At 35.9% G+C, this 21170-nt stretch overlaps 1 protein-coding gene and 1 long non-coding RNA gene across 2 annotated transcripts in view; one reads left to right on the top strand and one right to left on the bottom strand.

The window, feature by feature from the left end:
- The window catches only part of LOC132158450 (protein Jumonji-like), a 43864-nt gene extending 28454 nt beyond the window's left edge, over positions 1-15410 (bottom strand). Inside the window, exon 1 of the mRNA XM_059567878.1 lies at positions 14823-15410. Coding sequence (XP_059423861.1) covers positions 14823-14867 — 45 coding nt within the window. The 5' untranslated portion in view covers positions 14868-15410. The remainder of the gene's footprint in view (positions 1-14822) is intronic.
- On the top strand, positions 14427-21140 carry LOC132158452 (uncharacterized). The gene is made up of 3 exons (XR_009437686.1): positions 14427-14570; positions 19343-19520; positions 20852-21140. It is a non-coding gene; the product is annotated as an uncharacterized LOC132158452 (long non-coding RNA).
- The last annotated feature ends 30 nt before the right edge of the window (positions 21141-21170 follow it).

Genomic DNA, 21170 nt, shown 5'->3' with positions numbered 1-21170 from the left:
CACATTACTCTTAAAGCCTCAAAACAACTCTTTCTTTCAGTAACGTGATCTCTTACATACTGTTAAATCTCTTTAGTATAACAGTCAGTTGATTTAGCCCATCACAATAAGTCACCAGAAATGGGGAAACAACCAAGCTTGGTCTCAATTATGTCCTCTAGTGTTGCACTCTCACTAAACTGCCCACCAACAGGCTAGTTACAAGGGAAACAATACAATACAAAGCTGTCACTTGGGTAAACTATATTACTACCTCATTTACCCTTAAATGTAACATATTAGTACCTTAAGTGTACATATTAGTTACTTTTAGCTTTTGTGCTTTAGGGTATCCAGTGGCAGCTTTGTAGCTTTTTTCTGCGAGTGTACAATGGTTCAGGAGGTTGCACAGAACCCTCTTCTTGAAATATAAAGTGTTATATTTTAAAAAGAATGAAAGAAAGAAGGGGAGGGTGATAAAACGTTGGACCCAATTAACCAGTAAATTAGAAATCTGCCAATCAGTAGAGATTTTGGACTATTCTCTTTATCGCGGCTACACGCTCAAGTGACGTTGCTGTGCTACATTGCGACACGAAAACGTATTATTTGCACATATTTTTAAGCACTGCAGTTTTAAAAAACGAGTTATTTTAAGCCATTGAAATGCAATCCACAGTGAAAGAGAACTCATTTTACTATATGTGCCTGCTGTCTAAGATACTGTTTCTGAGCACTGTCAGAGAGGTGCATGCACGTGAAGACCGCTCATACTGTAAACTGCAGGAGTACAAAATGGAGTTATTTTTGCTGCATGCTTTTTTGGCCTTGAACGGTTAATTATACACACTTGTATGTGTCAAAATGCCTGTCTTTGCAAGTATAATCATAAAACACAGTAATTTAGGTCTTAAGTGAAAACAAACAACTAAGAAAGAAAACACACATGTAACAGTATTTTGGATCCAGGCAGCTCTTAGAGTGATAGCAGTCAAATTCATGTTAAATCAACCAACAAAAGATTTTCTTCAATTTTGTAACTTTAATAATCTATAATAAAATAATAACATATATTTAATTTACACCGTGAAGAATATGCAGTGTTTTATACTTTTGATTATACAATGTACAACCCGAATTCCGGAAAAGTTGGGACGTTTTTTAAATTTTAATAATAGAAATAGTTCAAAATAGTTGGGACGGGGCATGTTTACCATGGTGTAGCATCTCCTTTTCTTTTCAAAACAGTTTGAAGACGTCTGGGCATTGAGGCTATGAGTTGCTGGAGTTTTGCTGTTGGAATTTGGTCCCATTCTTGCCTTATATAGATTTCCAGCTGCTGAAGAGTTCGTGGTCGTCTTTGACGTATTTTTCGTTTAATGATGCGCCAAATGTTCTCTATAGGTGAAAGATCTGGACTGCAGGCAGGCCAGGTTAGCACCCGGACTCTTCTACGACGAAGCCATGCTGTTGTTATAGCTGCAGTATGTGGTTTTGCATTGTCCTGCTGAAATAAACAAGGCCTTCCCTGAAATAGACGTTGTTTGGAGGGAAGCATATGTTGCTCTAAAACCTTTATATACCTTTCAGCATTCACAGAGCCTTCCAAAACATGCAAGCTGCCCATACCGTATGCACTTATGCACCCCCATACCATCAGAGATGCTGGCTTTTGAACTGAACGCTGATAACATGCTGGAAGGTCTCCCTCCTCTTTAGCCCGGAGGACACGGCGTCCGTGATTTCCAACAAGAATGTCAAATTTGGACTCGTCTGACCATAAAACACTATTCCACTTTGAAATAGTCCATTTTAAATGAGCCTTGGCCCACAGGACACGACGGCGCTTCTGGACCATGTTCACATATGGCTTCCTTTTTGCATGATAGAGCTTTAGTTGGCATCTGCTGATGGCACGGCGGATTGTGTTTACCGACAGTGGTTTCTGAAAGTATTCCTGGGCCCATTTAGTAATGTCATTGACACAATCATGCCGATGAGTGATGCAGTGTCGTCTGAGAGCCCGAAGACCACGGGCATCCAATAAAGGTCTCCGGCCTTGTCCCTTACGCACAGAGATTTCTCCAGTTTCTCTGAATCTTTTGATGATGTTATGCACTGTAGATGATGAGATTTGCAAAGCCTTTGCAATTTGACGTTGAGGAACATTGTTTTTAAAGTTTTCCACAATTTTTTTACGCAGTCTTTCACAGATTGGAGAGCCTCTGCCCATCTTTACTTCTGAGAGACTCTGCTTCTCTAAGACAAAGCTTTTATAGCTAATCATGTTACAGACCTGATATCAATTAACTTAATTAATCACTAGATGTTCTCCCAGCTGAATCTTTTCAAAACTGCTTGCTTTTTTAGCCATTTGTTGCCCCCGTGCCAACTTTTTTGAGACCTGTAGCAGGCATTAAATTTTAAATGAGCTAATTAGGTGGATAAAAGTGTAAAATTTCTCAGTTTAAACATTTGCTACGTTATCTATGTTCTATTGTGAATAAAATATTGGCTCATGTGATTTGAAATTCCTTTAGTTTTCATTTTATTAAAATTTAAAAAACGTCCCAACTTTTCCGGAATTCGGGTTGTAGCATTTATTATTTATTTGTTCTACTATAGTCCCTGTTTCATATTTAATCGCTGACTGTTTACCTTTTGTTCAGTGAACTTTTTTTATATTTAGGCTAGTATTAGTTTTTGTGATACTGACACTATTAGTACATGGTAGAATTACAAAGTTCCTATGGTATCAGAGATTCTGATATCATAAAAACCTTATTCAAAGCAAAATAACCATACTGTGATTTAAATTGTTACTGCGAAATAAAACTACTCATATCATGATATTAAGATTTTTGTCTTATCACACACCCCTAACAGACAGATAGACAGATAGACAGACAGATAAGACAGACAGATAGATAGATAGATAGATAGATAGATAGATAGATAGATAGATAGATAGATAGATAGATAGATAGATAGATACACAGACATAAATATGCAAGTATACAAACTATTTATCTATATATCTTACATTAAATATAGTTCATGAAGGGTAAGGTGAACACTTAGAAATCGTGTAATTTTATCCAGTAGCATCACATTTCAAGAAGAAAAAAAGTGTAACCCCGTGAACTGCTCACATTCACCCAATTTCCTGCAGTGAAGTGAAGGGAGTCAGCCCTCTGGAAGCAGTTCTATAGCATGTGAGGCCAGAGGCCAAACACAGAGGAATGTCAAATGATTGTCACTGCATTTGGCATTTTTTTGAAGCCAGATTTGATATTTTACATATGTGATTTATAGTTATCACTACAAATGTACCTTATGCAAACTGATCCAGAGAGCAAGAATCACAATCGTGTTGCCCTCCCCCCAGTGACAGCAATGCAAAAAACTTGAGATGATTAGGACGATGTGAAGTGTTTGACCCCAGCTTAGGGCCTCCCCATGGCACACAAAGAAAGTGGCACTCTCTGGGGAACTTCTAGTCACCATGGAGACGCTCTTCCACAGGTCTACTGTGGCGGTCATGTGAAAGTCCCTGTCAGGGTGAACTCAAAACGATATGACATTTCACGAGCGAGAGCCAAGCTGTATTATTTATGAGATTATGCAAGTAGGGTCCCACAAAAAGAGCCACCAGAAAGTGGAAGCCACTATCAGTAGAATGGCAGACAATATGAACCCCCCAAAACCCCATCTACTGAAACCACTTTAAACTAATGGTTTTAAACACTGAACAAAAAATAAATTACTGAGAAACAATAATATAATAATATTTTTAATCTAAAACATCAGACAGGAATAACTGTTTATATATAAAGTTAGGCAGATATATATTTGGACACAGGCCCAAATTTGATTTCTTTTAGCTGTTGACCAAAACATATTTAAGTCACAGTTATAGAATGAATATGGGCTTAAAGTGCACACTCTAGGCTTTAATTCGGGATTCAATTCATCACAATTGGAGGAAAGGTTAAGAAATTACAGCTCTTTAATATGTACCTCCCCAATTTTTCAAGGGACCATAAGTAATTGGACAATTGACTCAACGGTTGTTTCATAGACAAATGTGGGCTATTCCTTAATTATTTAATTCCTTCATAAACTCCGCAGGTAAAAGGTCTGGAGTTGATTCTACAGTAAGTGTGCCATTTGCATTTGGAAGCTGTTGCTGTGAACCCTCATAATGCTGTCAAAAGAGCTCTCCATGCAGGTGAAACACACAATTGTTAGACTTCAAAAACAAAACAAATCCAACAGAGAGATAGCAGGAACATTAGGAGTGGCCCAATCAACAGTTTGGTCCATTCTGAGAAATGAAGAATGAGCTCAGCAACATAAAAAGGCCTGGATGTCCACGGAGGACAACAGTGCTGGATGATCAGAGGATCCTCTCCATGGTAAAGAAAAACCCTTTCACAGCATCAAGCCAAAAGAAGAACACTCTCCAGGAGGTAGACGTGTCACTGTCAAAACCTCTTTCACATAAAAATTCCAGAAAATACACATAATGTGTCCTGTGATTAGTCCCGGGATCATTTGATTGTGGTTCATTCACACTGCCAGTGATTTTCTGGAATATGTGTGTGTTGATTTGGCCTCTCCTAATGTTCCTGCTATCTCTCTGATGGATTTTATTTGGTTTTGAAGTCTAACATTTGTCTGATTCATGTGGTCCTTTGACCACATGATGTTCACAACAACAGCTTCCAAATGCAAATGACACATTTAGAATCAACTCCAGGCGTTTTACCTGCGGAGTTGATTGAAATAATTAAGGATAGCCCATAGACTAAAAGCCTAAAGTCTCAAATCCAAAGGGATATTCCTTATAAAAGTTAAGAGTCAACCACTCCTACCTAAAATGGCTCGTTCTAACATGCCCCCAACATACTACGTCACTATGTGGGAAGATTTGCATAACGCCGCCCAAATGTTCATGCAAAGAAAGAAGGCGTAACTTTTAATCTCACTGTTTCCACCACCATGTTGAGACGCTGTGTGTTTTGTTGTGAAAGCGAAACTACTTTTTTTGGTCTTCCAAAAAAGGCTACAACAAGAACTCAGTGGTTAAGTTGTATTAAGAACACTGTTCCAGAACAGTTTAACCCAAATATTCAGATTTTATGGAGTCCTGAACCAGTAGCCTACAATGCATTTCTGGCAAAAAGGCTGTTTCTATAAAGTGGGGCAGTTCATACTTTGCAAGGACAGTCTGACGCTTCTGACTCACAGCCTGTAAGTACATTTTTTATATTGAAATAATTTGTCACGGATGATTGAAACGCAATTTTGAGCAGTGTAGAACAGCACTTATTGTTTGTCATTTCACCGATCACAAATGCAGACATGGTTTTATGTTTACGCAGTGCAATATGCAATGAAATGCAATGCTTAAAAAGACAGTGTAAGTCATTATAATCAGAAATTATGTCCCCACTGGATGCAACAAATGCCTTGATTGTAATGGGTTTTATTGTTTTTGTCTTGCCTGCTGGGAGACAGCATCACAGTATACTAAGGGGCGTAACAATTCCGTCACATGCTTGAGGCATTTGGCCAATCACAACGCACTGGATAGCTGGCCAATAAGCTTATACCTTGCTTTTTTAGAACGATGAGCTTTGTAAAAATCTATGTGTTTCAGAAAGGCAGGGAATAAATGAGCAACAATAATGTTCATTAAATGGAAAATAATGTGTTTTTTAACATTAAAACGCATAAACACACTGCATTACACCAAATACATAAAATAATGTTCTTTTTAGCAATGTCATATGACCCCTTTAAGATCAACCTGTACCAGAATGACGGGAAGAAAAAAAAATTTGGAATCATCTGTGAAACATGGTGGAGCGGTGAGATGGGATGAGCATGCATGGCTTCCAGTGGCACTGGGTGAATGGTGTTTAGTGATGACGTGACAGAGGACAGATGTAGCCAGAAGAATTCTGAAGTGTGGAGGAATATACTGTCTGCCAAGAGATTCAGTCAAATTGAGCAAAGCTGAATGAGCGGCACTTCATAGTACAAATGGACGATGACCCAAAACACACAGGAAAAGCAACCCAAGAGTTTTCGTAAGTAAAAAACTGGATTATTCTCTGCAGTGGTCAAATCAATCTCCTGATCTCAACTCAATTGAGCATGCATTTCACTTGCTGAAGATAAAGTTAAAGGCAGAAAGACCCACAAACAAACAACAACTGATGTCAGCTGAAGTAAAGGCCTGGCAAAGCATCACAAAGGAATAAACCCAGTCTCTGGTGATGTCCATGAGTTCCAGGCTTAAGACAGTCATTGCCTGAAAAGGATACTCAACAAAATATAAAAAATGAACATTTTATTTATGATTATATTTATTTGTCCAAGTACATCTGAGCCCCTGAAAATGAGGGGACTGTATAAATTGGTTGTAATCCATAAGCTTCTTATGTTATATTTTTGTTCAACCCTTTGAATTAAAGCTTAAAGTCTGCACTTCAATTTCATCTTGATTGTTTCATTATAACTCTATTCTGATGGCATACGGAGCCAAAATTATGAAAACTGTTTCAGTGTCCAAATATATATAAATATATATATATATATATTTACACTAGCAATTTTCTTATCTACTGTTAAAATGAATGATTAAACTTAGTGGGGGAAATGTTTTGACACGTCTTCAAACAGAGAGAGCTGATATTGACAGAGACAGAAACATCACTATATTACTACACTATCTACAACACATAATAAAGGTAAATGTGACAATTATTATAATGTGTTTATGTGAAGATTGCTTTAAGTAGGCTACACCTAATGTAAAATACATTTAAATTATTTAAACATAATTAAAACATTTTGTAATGTTCTGTTAACAGTCTAGGCCTATTAAATGATACAAATGATGCCACAAATTTTACTATAATGTTGAATGGCTACAATTATTCATTTTAGCCATAAAAATTAATCTTGAAAAATATATTTCTCAGAGGCATCAGTATCAGTGTTGAAATTGGTGATATTTGCCTTCTTTCATGTTATTTCATGAAAAATGCCATTAAACAAATATTTAAAATATACAGTTTTTATGGTGATTCTACATTGAATTTGGAAATTCAATGTGAACATATATTTATGATTAAAATAGTAATTAATTAGTTAAATGTTTTAATCAATTGAAAACACTTAATATATACAACCACATTACTGTTTCTCAAACTGTTTCTTCAGCGTATCCTTGCTGACTAAACCTTTATTTATTTATTTCACACAAAAAAAAACTATACTGTAAAAACTATAACTGAATTATATCATATAAAATACACAATACATACATGAATATATAAATATGTCAATGCTCTGATATGGCTTTAAACTGTGGTTTTCTCCTTCAATCAGAAGACTGATAAAGGGGTCTATATCCCAAGAGATTTAAAGCACAAAGCCTGTGCATTACTGGAGGACAGATGCACTCTGGATTTATGGCCAAATTCACTGGTTTTATGCCAGCACAAAGTCTGCTGCCAATTCCAAATGCAATTTGCTTGCTTGATGCTTGAAAATTGACAGTTAAGTGAATGGTTCTAGGATATCCTGGTCTATTATTTGAGCAAGAGAGCCTGACACACCTCATAAAAGAAAAGCAACAATGTAACTCCTCTATTATCACTAAACATGCCCGTTTATCCCAATAAAATACTCCATGCACTCATGTGCAGTAGAACTTTCCATGTAAGGCAAGATCTCATATAAATTCATCAATCACAGACAGCACATGAGCCCATTATCTCCTAAATCAATTAAACACTCATGTTGCTCATTTAACTGTCACAATCAGTTCCTCTGTGATAACGGCCTCATATGCATCTTCCTTTTAACCACATCGGTTTGCTATTTGTGCATGTAGCTCCGAGCAGCTCTTACAATTACACCAGCAACTCTCACCACATGTCTCTTGACCATGCGCTGGTTTTTATTACGCTGCCAGCAACCCTGTCAATTATTGATAAAGGTGCATTGTGTCTGAAGTCATAAGGATAAGTCTGTCACCATAAGCACAATGCAGATCTTTCATAGTGACATATATCGGTTGAATTAGAGGAGTTTTTATATGTTTACATTGGGAGTCTATAATCCAAAGATCAAGTAAGGCACCAGAACAGCAACAAAGAGCAAAAACCAAACAACAGAGGACAAAGTCAGAGCAATAATGGCAGAATAATAGACTGCAGACTGAAGCTTGTTTAATTTAGTGTGTGGGTTTGATTTGCATACAGATAACTTGTCAAATGGCTTTTATTAAACATGATGGCTTTATTGAGTAAATTGCTCCCTTATGGATTTCAGCAGCTTCAATCCAAAAGCAACTTGCATTATAAATAGGAAATTTATTGGGAAAGCTTTAATCTTTACCTGAAGTTTTGCATAGACACTGATTCAGACAGAGCTCGCCAATGTTAGTTGGGTCTGCGAGCGCTGCTTCACACAGATCAAATTTAAACAGGGCAGCAGGAGCAGACGGGCTGTGGGCCAGCCTGCCAACATATCAAATCTGTCCTTGCTACCCATCTGTCTCAGACCAGTCACACACACACACACAGCTGACTTACTACTAATGTTAACAAAAGCAAGCTGGCATGAAAGAAAAAACGGATCTACAATTTACCCAGGGCCAACAACCTGATGTTAAAAGCAGCCTATCAGCAATGTACAAGCAGTCAATCGATCGTAAATAATGAATGGCATAAGCTTATCAAATAAGCCATTCAACATCCCTCAGTGTCACATCTATTGCATTCATGAAGTAAAAAAAAAACTCTTTACAACATGAAATATTTCTAAAAAGCAACATGGAACTGGAAATGTATTGACAGAGACTGTAAACAGGGATGCATGACATATCTGCCCTATAGAGGTTATCTGAGAATATCTATCTAGGTTTTTAATTGAGAAGATATTGGATATCATCAATATTGTATATTTTTAATTGTTGCTGCTTATTTTAAATTGTAAATTTTTCCATCATCTAGCACTAACTTGAAGGTATGATAATAGGTTATTGCAGTGGTTTAACTCTTTAAAACCATTTCGATTGAAAAGTGCATGTTGTGGAGGGTTACTATGTGTATGGGGTTGTGCATAAAAATTTGTTATTATTCATCTCTGTAATTTGAATTATCTATTATATTGTTTTTCATTCTGTACATTGTACTGTTGTGAGGCATAACTGTATAGCACACAAAACCATTAATTTTGTTTTTAGGTACTAAATTTTTTTCTTGTATTTCTTTTTAACTACACCAGAAAGATTTTTTTCCATATGTTGCTAGCATGTTTTACAAAGAAACTGAGTTAACCATGAAATTCTGAAGTAGAATGACTGAAATAGTGCTAAAAAAAACTCCAATGATCTTTATTTACAACTTTGAAAAGCAATTTTTACAGTGAAGTATAGATTAATAATTTCAGCCATTTCTCGGGAATGGTAATGATAAAGGGTTGAACCCGAAAATGTTTTGCACTTGCCAATTTCTTTGCCCTTTTAGACTTTTTTTTCAGTTATTGGACACAACATGAAATTATTCTCAACTTATCTTCATCAAACAGAATTGCAATATGGGTGCAGAAGAACGACATTTCAGGAAAATCTACTAGAATAACGTGCGCAGAGTGACAAATTACAAAAAAAAAAAAACTTTCCTCAGAACAGTGCATTTGCATCTCTTCGCTTTTTTTAAAGCACATACAGTCCTGATGAAAAATAATGAACAACACATTATAAATTATCCCCAATAACACAGCTGCTGATCTTCATGCTTGCATTGCAAATGAATGTTTTGGTATTCCCAGGTTCAGCAGCGCTGTGGCACACAATCCTCACTGACAATATAAACACAAAGGACTCAGTGCCCAGGGGAGTTCCCACAAGCCTGTTTGTAGCACTGCATCCTATAGGTTTGCTTATCAAGGACACTTTGTTTCCAGTGACAGCACTCTCTACACATTCACCTTACTGTGAAGACAGATTGCTGCAGACGGAGCCAAGGAAGCACAGACTCACCCAATGACAATCCCTTCTTCTGCCATGACAACAGGAGAATGCCAGTGGCAAACCTGGCTGCTTTACCTTATGAACCCTCCTCCCTCTATTTCCATACACATGAGCAGCATTAAACAATATACTTGTGGTTGGATGAATAAAAACTCATTTAAAAACCCAGTGATCTAGTACAATGCATGAAGTAGTATGAGTTATATAGAGACAACAGACGCTGGTGGAGTCACCTTGCACTGATTTTCACCTATCTTTCTTTTAGTCGAGATTCACACATAAAAATATTACTTCTAAGCTAAAAATGCTTCAAACAAACATAATCCCTTTACCTTTAAGGGTATTGGTATTTGAAGTACATTGAAACACATACTGGAAGCCGGAATACACTAAATGCATCAATATTTGCTTGTCCAAATTTGACAGGTCTTTAAATACATCAAATTGCTATTTATGCCATCTAAGGGTATTATCTCTACAACAAATTAAAAAGCCATTAAATCAATAGACCAAAGCCAGGAATCTTGATAAAAACATCACAGCAATAACTATACCCAATTTAGCAAGGCCATTCTGATACAATATGTCTCCTTGGAGTTTGGGATGACTGCATCAAGTAGTGCACAGCTGGACACGTCTGAGACGGAGGGATGAAGCAGCCATTACAAGCTGCCTGCAGTTTTTACATCATCCTTTGTTTTATTTGAAGAGTTGTAACACAGGAACAAAACTCAATTAGTCAGATAAAATGCAGTAGTACCCTGAAATCCCAAAACTGCATACAGTAGTAGATTGCGCACACAATATTAATCATTTTACTTTGCTTATTTATCAACTCATTACAGACAAATATTATCCAGTGTTTTAACTGTGGACATTACAAAGATTCATGTGTTACAAAATTAATTTAATTTAATTAATTTAATCATATCATATTATTCATTTAGATCCTTTTAGATTAATTTAACCATTCTGTTGTATACTTATGTGGTGCTCATGAAATGTTTCTTATTATTATCAATATTGAAAACAGTGATACTGTTTTAGGCTTCTTTGATAAACAGAAAGTTGAAAAGCATATAATTGGAATATAATTTTTATGTATGATTAAAAATGTCTTTAATGTTGCTTTTGAACAATTTCATGCATACTTGCTAAACAAAATATACCCCCACCCCCCCCCCCAAAAATGTGTAAAGATAAGCACTCAAATTCATAAAAAAAAATCACTCATAAGTTAAAAGAATGAGATCAATATGATGAACTAATGACATCCCACACCATGTCAGTTCTGTTGCTACTGTGTTATAGCACAAGAAATACCTTTTTTAAACAATTATTTTTTCAGTGCCAGCGTCTCATTTAAGCATGTTACTATAATTAATAAAATAACAGTCAGCTCTACAAAATAATTACACAGCAAGTGCATGTAGTTCATTAGTATTATTCATTACTTATGTAAATACACAGTAAAATGAACACTGTAATATAAAGGGTGACCAAGTATTTCCTCAGGCCCTATATTTCAAACCACATTAGCAATCATATATCATACAAACGCAGACCAAAATCCTTGAACTGCACTGAAACATATTAACCTATCCAGTGACTAAAGTGAAAACAGATTGTGACGAAATTAAAGGTCCATTATGTCTATGTCAGTTACAGAGATGAGGACCAAAAGTTTAAAAACGTTAATGAAATAGATTAGCATCACCATTATTTGGGATTAAACCCACAGTTTTTGAGTTAACAGCCTGACTTCTTATCGTTTAAGCTACCCCACTAAACCAGTTAGTCAAGACTTGCAATAACAGTCAACATATTCCAGATTAAAAAAAAAAAAGTTTAAAGCAAACCGTTTGAATGAATTATAGTATTTCTAGTGTTTGTAAATGTAGCACTGCCTAAACTGGGTCAGTGTAGCATGGGCTTTACTTCTCTGTTACTGTGAGAAGCAAACTGATGCCAATGATGAGTCCAAAGGAGCTAAACATATATCAGATATCTCTGACTGCTGAGGCCAAAGAAAATGTGTGGGACACAAGAGCTTCCATTTTAGATGGCCATCTCTGGCATGTGCAGCAGGCCTGTGCTCACTGTAAACACAGAGCGATATATATCTGCCAATTTCTGCTCTGATGTTGTCACATTAAATAGATTTGTTTTCACATACGATGCTCAGGAGAAAGCGTGAAACGCGATTTCTTACAGCCTTCTTCATTTCTGCAGCTTGTTCATTTACACTACACTTCAATAATGTTACAATAATCCTCAGTAATAATGTGTGCTGTAACCCCACCTAATCCTGAATGACATTGTGTAATATTCCTAAACAGAAAGAATGAGATCAAACGGCATAATGGGAACTGCAACAGAGGAGTTTCTGTGTAAATACAGACTGGTTTACAATGGAAAGTGACATATCAACTTTGCTGCTGAATCATGCAGTCCTAATCAGAAGTCTCTTGATCCCTTTGTTGATTTAATAACCAACCATATCCGGTTTGGCAAGAAAGAAGAAAGAATGTAAAACATTCTCAGTCTCAATATGCACAATGTGCGATTTATTTTCATAGCCATGCGTTTTCAAAGACAGTGGAGGTTTGTTCATAAAATTACCTTCACATTGAACTCTGACTGGTTTCAGCATGAGGCGTTATAAGTGTGTTTTTGATAGTGCCATCACATATCTAAACATCTAAGTGACAGCTGTATTCGATCCACAGGATTGCAAAGAATTACAGCGAATACCAGCTAAAGCCATAAGCAGAGAGCATCATACAAAGCAGCCATCATCTTTAAACTGATCATTCCCAGCCTCATACAACCATACTCAATGTTCTGAGCTTGTACTTCAAGCCGTGTAGCAATTAAACATCAGAGAGTCAATGTAAACATAGACATCACACAGCAAAATGAAATGGTAACCCTCAAAGAATGACAGTTCATAAATTTGAATATTTTGCTGTTATACAATTTCTTTCTTTCTTTATTGCTGGAATCTGCTTTTAAATCTAGAATTGTATGTCAGCATTTTGTCGTGGTTTTACGCTCAAAAGATTATATTCAAAGGGATGTAGATTAGTAGTTCTCCACAGGGGTCTGGGGCCCACTAGGGGGCAGTAGCAAACTTCCAAGGGGACCTCAAGGTGAATTCAAGTCCACATGAAATCTAGTCTTGATGCGAACAATTAATCAGTGTGAGTTAATCCGCTGAAAAAAATTATTTGTCTTGGTAATCTTAAATCAAATTCTGAACATTTACTTCCTCTCTGGAATGGCATTCCTTCGCTGATGACGTCATTTTGACGGCTTGCACAGAATATCCTTAAACACGCCCCTCCAACATAAGGCTCCTATAAGTGAGAGACAAAGAGGAGGAGCGCAAAAATAAAACCGCCCTCTATTCAATATTCCATTTCAGCTGGAAATATGTCACTACACTGAAATAAAGTTGGTAGCAGCTTTGGGTTTACGCAGTCTTTAAAAATATTTACAATAAGGCAAAACTGCTGTTTTTCTTTATAAAAACTGGTTTTCCAGAACTGTTCCCATGTATCCTGAAAAAACTGGATATATGAGGTATTCTCATTTTAAGTGTAATTTCTATACCTGAAAAGAAGTAATATAAATGAATAAAATGTCATAAGCATTTTATAAAGAATACACCATTGAGGAGGTCCTTCTGATATTGCTGTGGACAAAAGAGGCCTTGGAAGCAAAAGACTGACAACTGCTGCTATAGATGCAAGTTTAAGTAATAGGTCTTCAAAGTCTAAACCATTTATCCTTCATATTTAAAAACACAAAATTAAACAATAACAAATTGTAATAGTTTGAAATAAATTTGACACATACACAGATGAAATGGTGATATATATAGACCTTAGCCTTGGCAACTAGCTAAAAGTTTTTTTTATATCATAATATCGTTATACCCATTTATTTATAGTAAAAATGTTAACATTTATTTTATTTCAAACTTTAGCTTTGGTTTGGATGCCAATGATCAGAATTACTTGATAGATAGGGTTGATGGACCAAACAAGAAATGACCCTAATACCTCACTTAGAGAGGAGTTTGATCATTCGTGACTCGATTAGCCTACTTAATTGGACTACAACAAACACATCTGATAATGTGACAGCAGGAGGGCTAGGAGGCACAGTTTTAGCATATATCTTACATATATAATAAAGAGGTCAGTCTGCTTACAGCATCTAACCAGTAGGAGGTCAGAGACAGGCTGTAAACCACCTCAGCCTTAACCACAATACAAGCATCTGCCCACAATTTGACAAGCTAAGTTCTCGTGACATTGAAAAACCACCCTAAACACACACACACACACACACACACACTCACTCACAGAATGACGACCGCAAACACACACACTGACAAACAAACTGACCACGCTATAGTGTCGCGAGACGGTCGTCTACATCGACTGGAGCTACTCTATGACAAAGCAGACAGTGGAAATCAACATAGCAACATGTCACAGACACCGGAAATGCGAAACGTAACAAGGTACACTTCAAAAGACCAATGCATTATTTGGGTCAACAGCAAGATACGGATCGGCCACCCTGTCCTTAAACTCTAATTCAAATAGAAGATGGTTCATGGACTGGTCGTTTATAACATCTGACCTAATTCTGTCACAAACCTGATGATAATTTAAAACGGGAGACAACAGCGACGTGATTAATGCAAATTAAGAGGCAGATGCCACTTAATTCGATGGTCACGCAACGGATTAAACGTCAAATTTGCACTTACAAATTTCTTTTGAATGATATTTCTCTTCGGCCTTTCCCTACTCATTTTGCCCTCCAGATTGGATTCATTAAAGGTCAGACGGCCACATAAATTTTGATTATTAAAAAAAAAAAAAAAAAATCTTTCCGTTGTTGTAGCACGTGATTATTTAAATCCCTGGTAGCAAAATGTCGAGGTAGGCTGAGAATGTTGTATCCCGGTCGATCAGCGTAGCCTGTCTTCTTTTCACAGCTCAATACACCAAAGAGGTAAAAGAATCCAAATCCGAAGATCCATGGCGATTAGAAAGCGTCTGTGTAAAAAAACGACAACGGCAAAATATCCACCGAAATGAGCTGGAGGAGCCAATCTTCTTCCATTTGAAAGCTAAACAGCGTATTGTCAGGGCTCCCCGCACCACATTCTTGAAGTCAAAATAAAAGCCAGCTTCTGGCTTCCATTCGCGAAGGTTGTAATGTATCGTTTATTGTTACATTATGCGGGTGCAAAACAGTCAAACACACCAATTTGAAAAATCTAGAGTTGGGTTTTGGCTGCCGCTGTGCTCCCTCATATTGTGTGAACTCAATGGCACCGATGTTACTGCGACCTAGTGGCGTCTTTCATAGGAGACTCCGTCCTATCATTCACCATCAGCACGTTTCGCGGTACATTTGAAAAGCCTGCCACGAAAGATTGCACGAATCTGTGCTTTTAACGTATTTCAGCCATCTGAATTATAAATCTTATCACGAAGTATTTTTGACTGAGCTGCAAATATTAATTACCCTTGAGTGTAATAAGGTGCAGAGGAACAAAGATGCATGAAAGGGACTAAATAATAATAGTTTTTTTGCCCACAAGTGCTATGTGTATACAAAATAAACACTTTTGGAGTTTTTTACATGTTATTTATATTGTCATGAAGATTGGATGATTCACATTTTCATGAATGGCATTAGAACATTGTCACCAGTTTGCAAACAATGAAAAATAAAATCACTTCCATGCTTCTTGATCTAAGAGTCAAAATCAAAATTGTCTTATAAGACTCAGTTTGGTGTTACAAATTATTTGTAACTGATGGGATCAGTGTGAATAATGAACCTACAGAAACATACAATTCACATGCAAACCTATAATGCATTTAGGGCTGTAGGTTTCTAGAACTAGCAACTGTTATAATTTTATTTAAAGCAACGTATAGGTATCCCCTATATGTTGCTTTAAATAAAATGATAGCAGTTGGTAATGGTAAATGATAATGTTGGTGAAATCAAGGAGTCTTTATGGATTATAGCAAACCCCTCTCTGTGATAATCCAGGGATTATTTCTAAAAATAAACACCCTGATCAGCAATCGTAGTATATGGGGATAAAACTGATGGGGTATTTTTCCCCATTACAGTGTGAAATGTGTCATTGATTTGAATTAGACAACAGGGTTGCTGCAAATAAAAAGTCATGCATCATATTCAGTTATATAACAAATCCATTTAAATTTACATTGATTCATTTAGATATTAGCAAAAGCAATTTACAAATGAGGACAATCACAAGCGATTTATCATAAAAAGCCAACAATTTGCAACAGAAAATAGAGAAAGGAGAAATTATATATTAGAATTAGAGAATTCAAATATTTATTTATTTATTGGTTGATTGACTTTGTCATCTCCATAATGTTTATAACAATGTAAGGCTGCTCCTGAGTTCAAGTTTCAGATGAATATATATCTTTTCCTTTGGTTCTTGAATTCTTTTTTATTTATTTTTTTCAGTTGGCAAAAAATGCAAGATAGGATATTCCTGTGATGGTGCAGCTGAAGTTTGTCTTTCTACCAGAAATGTTATCATTCAGCCTGAGCCTGAGGGCAGATAGGCCTGTTTAATTGGAACAGCATTAAAAATAACCTCAAGAAGTATCAGGGGCATATCACAGCACAAGTGCCCATTTCATTACGCCAGAGATCTTGGCTAGAGTTGTAAATGCCAAAGACAGGAAAAGCAAACTGAAAGAAGTTGGTGATGGTTTTGGGATACAAATAATTAAACCACTGTATAAAGAGCCACTAGGAAGAAAAAAATAAAACGTTTTCAAGATGTATTTTATTTTTCAAAAATGTCATACATTCTGACTTTTAAGTGAGAATACAGTCACTACATTTAGGATACAATAGAATTCATGAGGTTATGACTGAATGCAGTTTTTTTTTTTTTTGTCTATTGAGTTTAAAAAAGAGGAACATTGTAGTACTCTAAGATTTGTTAAATAACATGAGCCTGTTAAAGTCTGCAAAACAAGAACTTGTCTGGTATTTTCTCCCAATTTTATTTTTTTTAAATAGGGTTTAAAGTAGACTATGAATGCTGTAATTCACCACTAATAATGGGCCACCCTGCTGGCAAGAGAATCAATTCATCACTTTAAAACATGCCTGTCCCTGGGGCAGAAGCAGAGATGTAGGCTAATTGTGGAGCACTAGACTTTGAAGATGAGTGCTCAGCAGAACAGAGAAGATTTTTGGTTGATTGCCAAACCAAGCAAACTCTCAAGGAAGTAGTTTTCATACAAAGACAGGACACTGTACAGATTGGTAGAGATTAATCTGCTTTAGATCCGCAGTATGCATTGTTTACTGTAAGAGTTGGTAAGATGTTAAAAGAATGAATTTATATAACAAGGTATTATGACTATAGTTTATTTGGATTATTTATCTGCCATTATCAATAACTAATAGGTTGACCCTATACAATGTGTGTTTGTGTGGTGAATAACCACTCAGATATGGTTGTTTTGAACCATTATTGTGGCATACCTTCAACTGTAGCAGATGGACTTGGGGTGTTCAGCATGAATCCATCGGGCACCATTGTATTAGCATAGCCAATGCTGAAATATTCAGAAAATGAACAAATTATGACTCACTTTGAAATGAAAACATGTTCTTGCTTTTCAGTATTCAATTATTATTATTATTTTTTATGATGCTGAATCTCTACATGTGAATTTCAAGCAGATGGAGGCAAAGCTGGAGCTCTGCTGCAGCCATTAATAGCCATTTACTAACGGTTCTGGAATTAATGCAATGTCCCTCCGAACTGTCAAAGACTCCAACATTTCATTTATGGCCTTAAAATGTTATTATTATGATCTTTTTTTAGCTTTTTTTTAGCAAATTTACTTTTCACATGATTGGTTCATCACCACAGTTTAATTGTTATAGTATTGTTATATTGTTTTTTTTATTTTATTATATTTATTTATTTAATAAATATATGATATGATTTTATATTTTTAGAGGGTTTATTAATTAATCTGCTGTAAAACATAGGCTACAAAATTAACTACTGTAAGCTAAACCAAAATAATAATGTTGTCAAAGCAAAGGATACAAGTCCTTTATTATAAAGTGCTAGTGTTAAAAGGAAATCATACAATTCATAAAAAAAGTCAAATCTGGAATTGAGTACAAATGAAAACATGAATCACGTCCATCAAACAGCTAGGCCTACATGCACTCAATCTTAGAAATGGTCAACTAATACAATTCACGAGCTTCTAACGCCCCCTTCTGGTTATTGAGTAACCAGCAACTGTCAAACTCTCCGATGGTGAAACGTGACAACAGACGATTTGTAAACAGTTTAAGCAGGCTTCTGTTTTTTTTTTTGTTTGGTCGTTTTTTTAAATCCTTTACCACAATTGGAATCGAAGGTGAATCTGTTAGATTAAAATATTCACACTGTCACTAAACATCTTCTTACCAGCTTGAATAATACATAAACTATCAGTTTTCTCTATTTTTTTTCTACAAGAAATAGTTAGATATTGGTTTAAAATATTAAAAAAGTCACTGATATACACTACTGGTCAAAAGTTCAAGGTCAGTCTGTTTCTTTTTTTCTTTTCTTTTTTACTTGCTTTTATTTAAAGTTGAATTAAATTGATCAATAGTGAGAGTAAGATGTTACAAAAGACATTCTGTGAAATGCTGTGTATTTTGTAAAATCTTTTGTTAAATCTTACAAAAACCTTTCCACAAAACAAAATTAAGCAGCAAAACTGCTTTCAAAATTCATGAAAATTAGAAATGTTCATCAGATCCTCATATTTAAATTATTTCTAAAGAATCATGTGACACTGAAGACAGGAGAATTGGCTGCATAAAATTTAGCTATACAGGAATCAATTACAAAAAAAAAAAAACATATTTTAAGTTGAAGTAATATTTTTTAATTATTTTTTCCAAATAAATGCAGCCTTGGGGTGCTTAAGAAACTTTCAGAAACATTAATAAAAACATCTTGCCAACCCCAATGTGAAAGATAGTGTATGAACATATATTGTCAATATTGCAATTATTCCTTTTAAAATAAAGTGTAAAATTACAATGGTGCCTTTCAGCTAGGTTACATACTGAGTCTGTGATTGGAATAATATTTAATTATACAAGGCCTTATGGGTTGTGGTCAGGATATTTTAACATTAGATTGGCTGTAAAACTTTAATTTAATTTCACAACATTTTATATGTTCAGGCATGAGAGTGAAGAGAGAGCAGCTGGGGCCACATATTGTGCAAGCATGAAGGAGCTGTTACAGAGGTCAGACTTGGTCATGGTGCTGGTCAATCTGTCCCCTCAGACGCACAACTGATTGGTGCCAAACAGTTTGCCATAATGAAACCCAATAGCACCTTTATCAACATTAGCAGAGGTAATGTAATAGGTTTGAAAAAAGCAATCCAATTAAACAGAAGCAGCCCTGTTTGAGAATTACTTTCCTTGTCGTAGGCTTGGTAGTGGACCAAGATGCTTTAGTGGATGCTCTCAAGAAGAAAATTATACGAGCTGCTGCTTTAGATGTAATGTTTCCCGAACCACTTCCGTGGTTTGTTTTGCTCTGGATGTTTTTGTTCAACAAACTTGCTTAAATCACTATAAGGAGGATAGTAAAATTGCTATGAAGGTATTTTTATGTGCAAAATAACTGAGCGTCTGTGACAGTGGAATTTGTAGTTGTAGAGAATAGCCACACATGTGTACCAGTAAATTTGAAGTCACAGACAAAAGTTGCAAACCTTTTTCTTTCCTTTTCCACAAACACAACACAATATACCGTCTTGAATCCTTCACTGCAGGTGCACAAATCCTATTCTACGAATCACAAATCAACTGGTATGCTCACATGTTTTGCTACTATTGCTGCAGTGAATATGGTGCAAAACACATTCACACACCCGCAAAAAAAATCTGAAGTCAAATTTGGTACATATGCAAATCAGTATGTGAATTCTTGCAATGAGATTTGCACACTTGTAGAATAGCAGTGTCACATGCTCTCCCTTTTGCACCACATATCTCTGTGACATGGTGCAAAAGTGATTTGTGGTGCAAAACGGAGAGCATGTGAAACTTGTCATTTGCAAGTGAAAAACAGCTTTGAGACTCGTAGCAGCAGATTCATGCCATTGTCATTATGCACTTGTGTTTGTGCTAGAAAAAGCATCCAAGGAAAAAAAAATTATATATATATGTAAGAAAACATTCTACAAGTGTGCACATCTCATTGCAAGAATTCACATACTGATTCGCGGTTGTACAAAATGTGTCCCTGACTTCACATTTTTTATGCAGGTGTGTGAATGTGTTTTGCACTTATACAGTCTATGGTTTTGCGCCATATTCACCACAGCAATAGTAGCAAAACGTGAACTTTCCCGGTTTCTTGATTTGTGATTCGAAGAATAAGATTTGTGCAGCTGCTGTGAAGGATTCGAAAAGGTGTAACTATTGTGTTTGTGGAAGAGGAAAAAGAATCTACAAGTTTGCAACTTTTGTCTGTGACTTCAAATTTACTGGTACACGTGTGGCTATTCTCTACAACTACAAATTCCTCTGTCACAGACGCTTAGTTGTTTTGCATCAAAAATACCTTCATAAATTGCAAACCTAAATGTTTTTTGTTGTTGTTGTTGTTGTTGTTATAAATGATATGCTTTTTGTTTATATACATATCCCCTGCTGTCCTTCCCAAATGTCATGTAGGAACCCACACCGTGGAGACCGCACAGATCACAGTGGATGACCAATGCCTTGGCCGTTGTAACTGGAGACCAGCTTCCTGATGAAGTCAAGGCATAGAGCCAGAACACAGAGCCATCTGTTCCTCTTTTGTTTTTAACCAGCAAAACATAGAAATACTAATAGATTTAGTAATCTTTTTCATTTGTTTTGTGGTTTGTGCATATGAGCTATCTTTTAAATTCTTTGTGTATGTTAATTCAATAGCCTAAAGGATATTAAAGGATGTGTTTGTTAGATTGAACAGTACAGTATAAATTGTTTTTTTTTTCTGTCCAACAAA

Source organism: Carassius carassius, chromosome 15 (assembly GCF_963082965.1).
Source record: "Carassius carassius chromosome 15, fCarCar2.1, whole genome shotgun sequence".
NCBI classification, from domain to species: Eukaryota; Metazoa; Chordata; class Actinopteri; order Cypriniformes; family Cyprinidae; genus Carassius; species Carassius carassius.
Note: the sequence above shows the minus strand (reverse complement) of the source record. Positions and strands in the feature narration are given on the sequence as shown.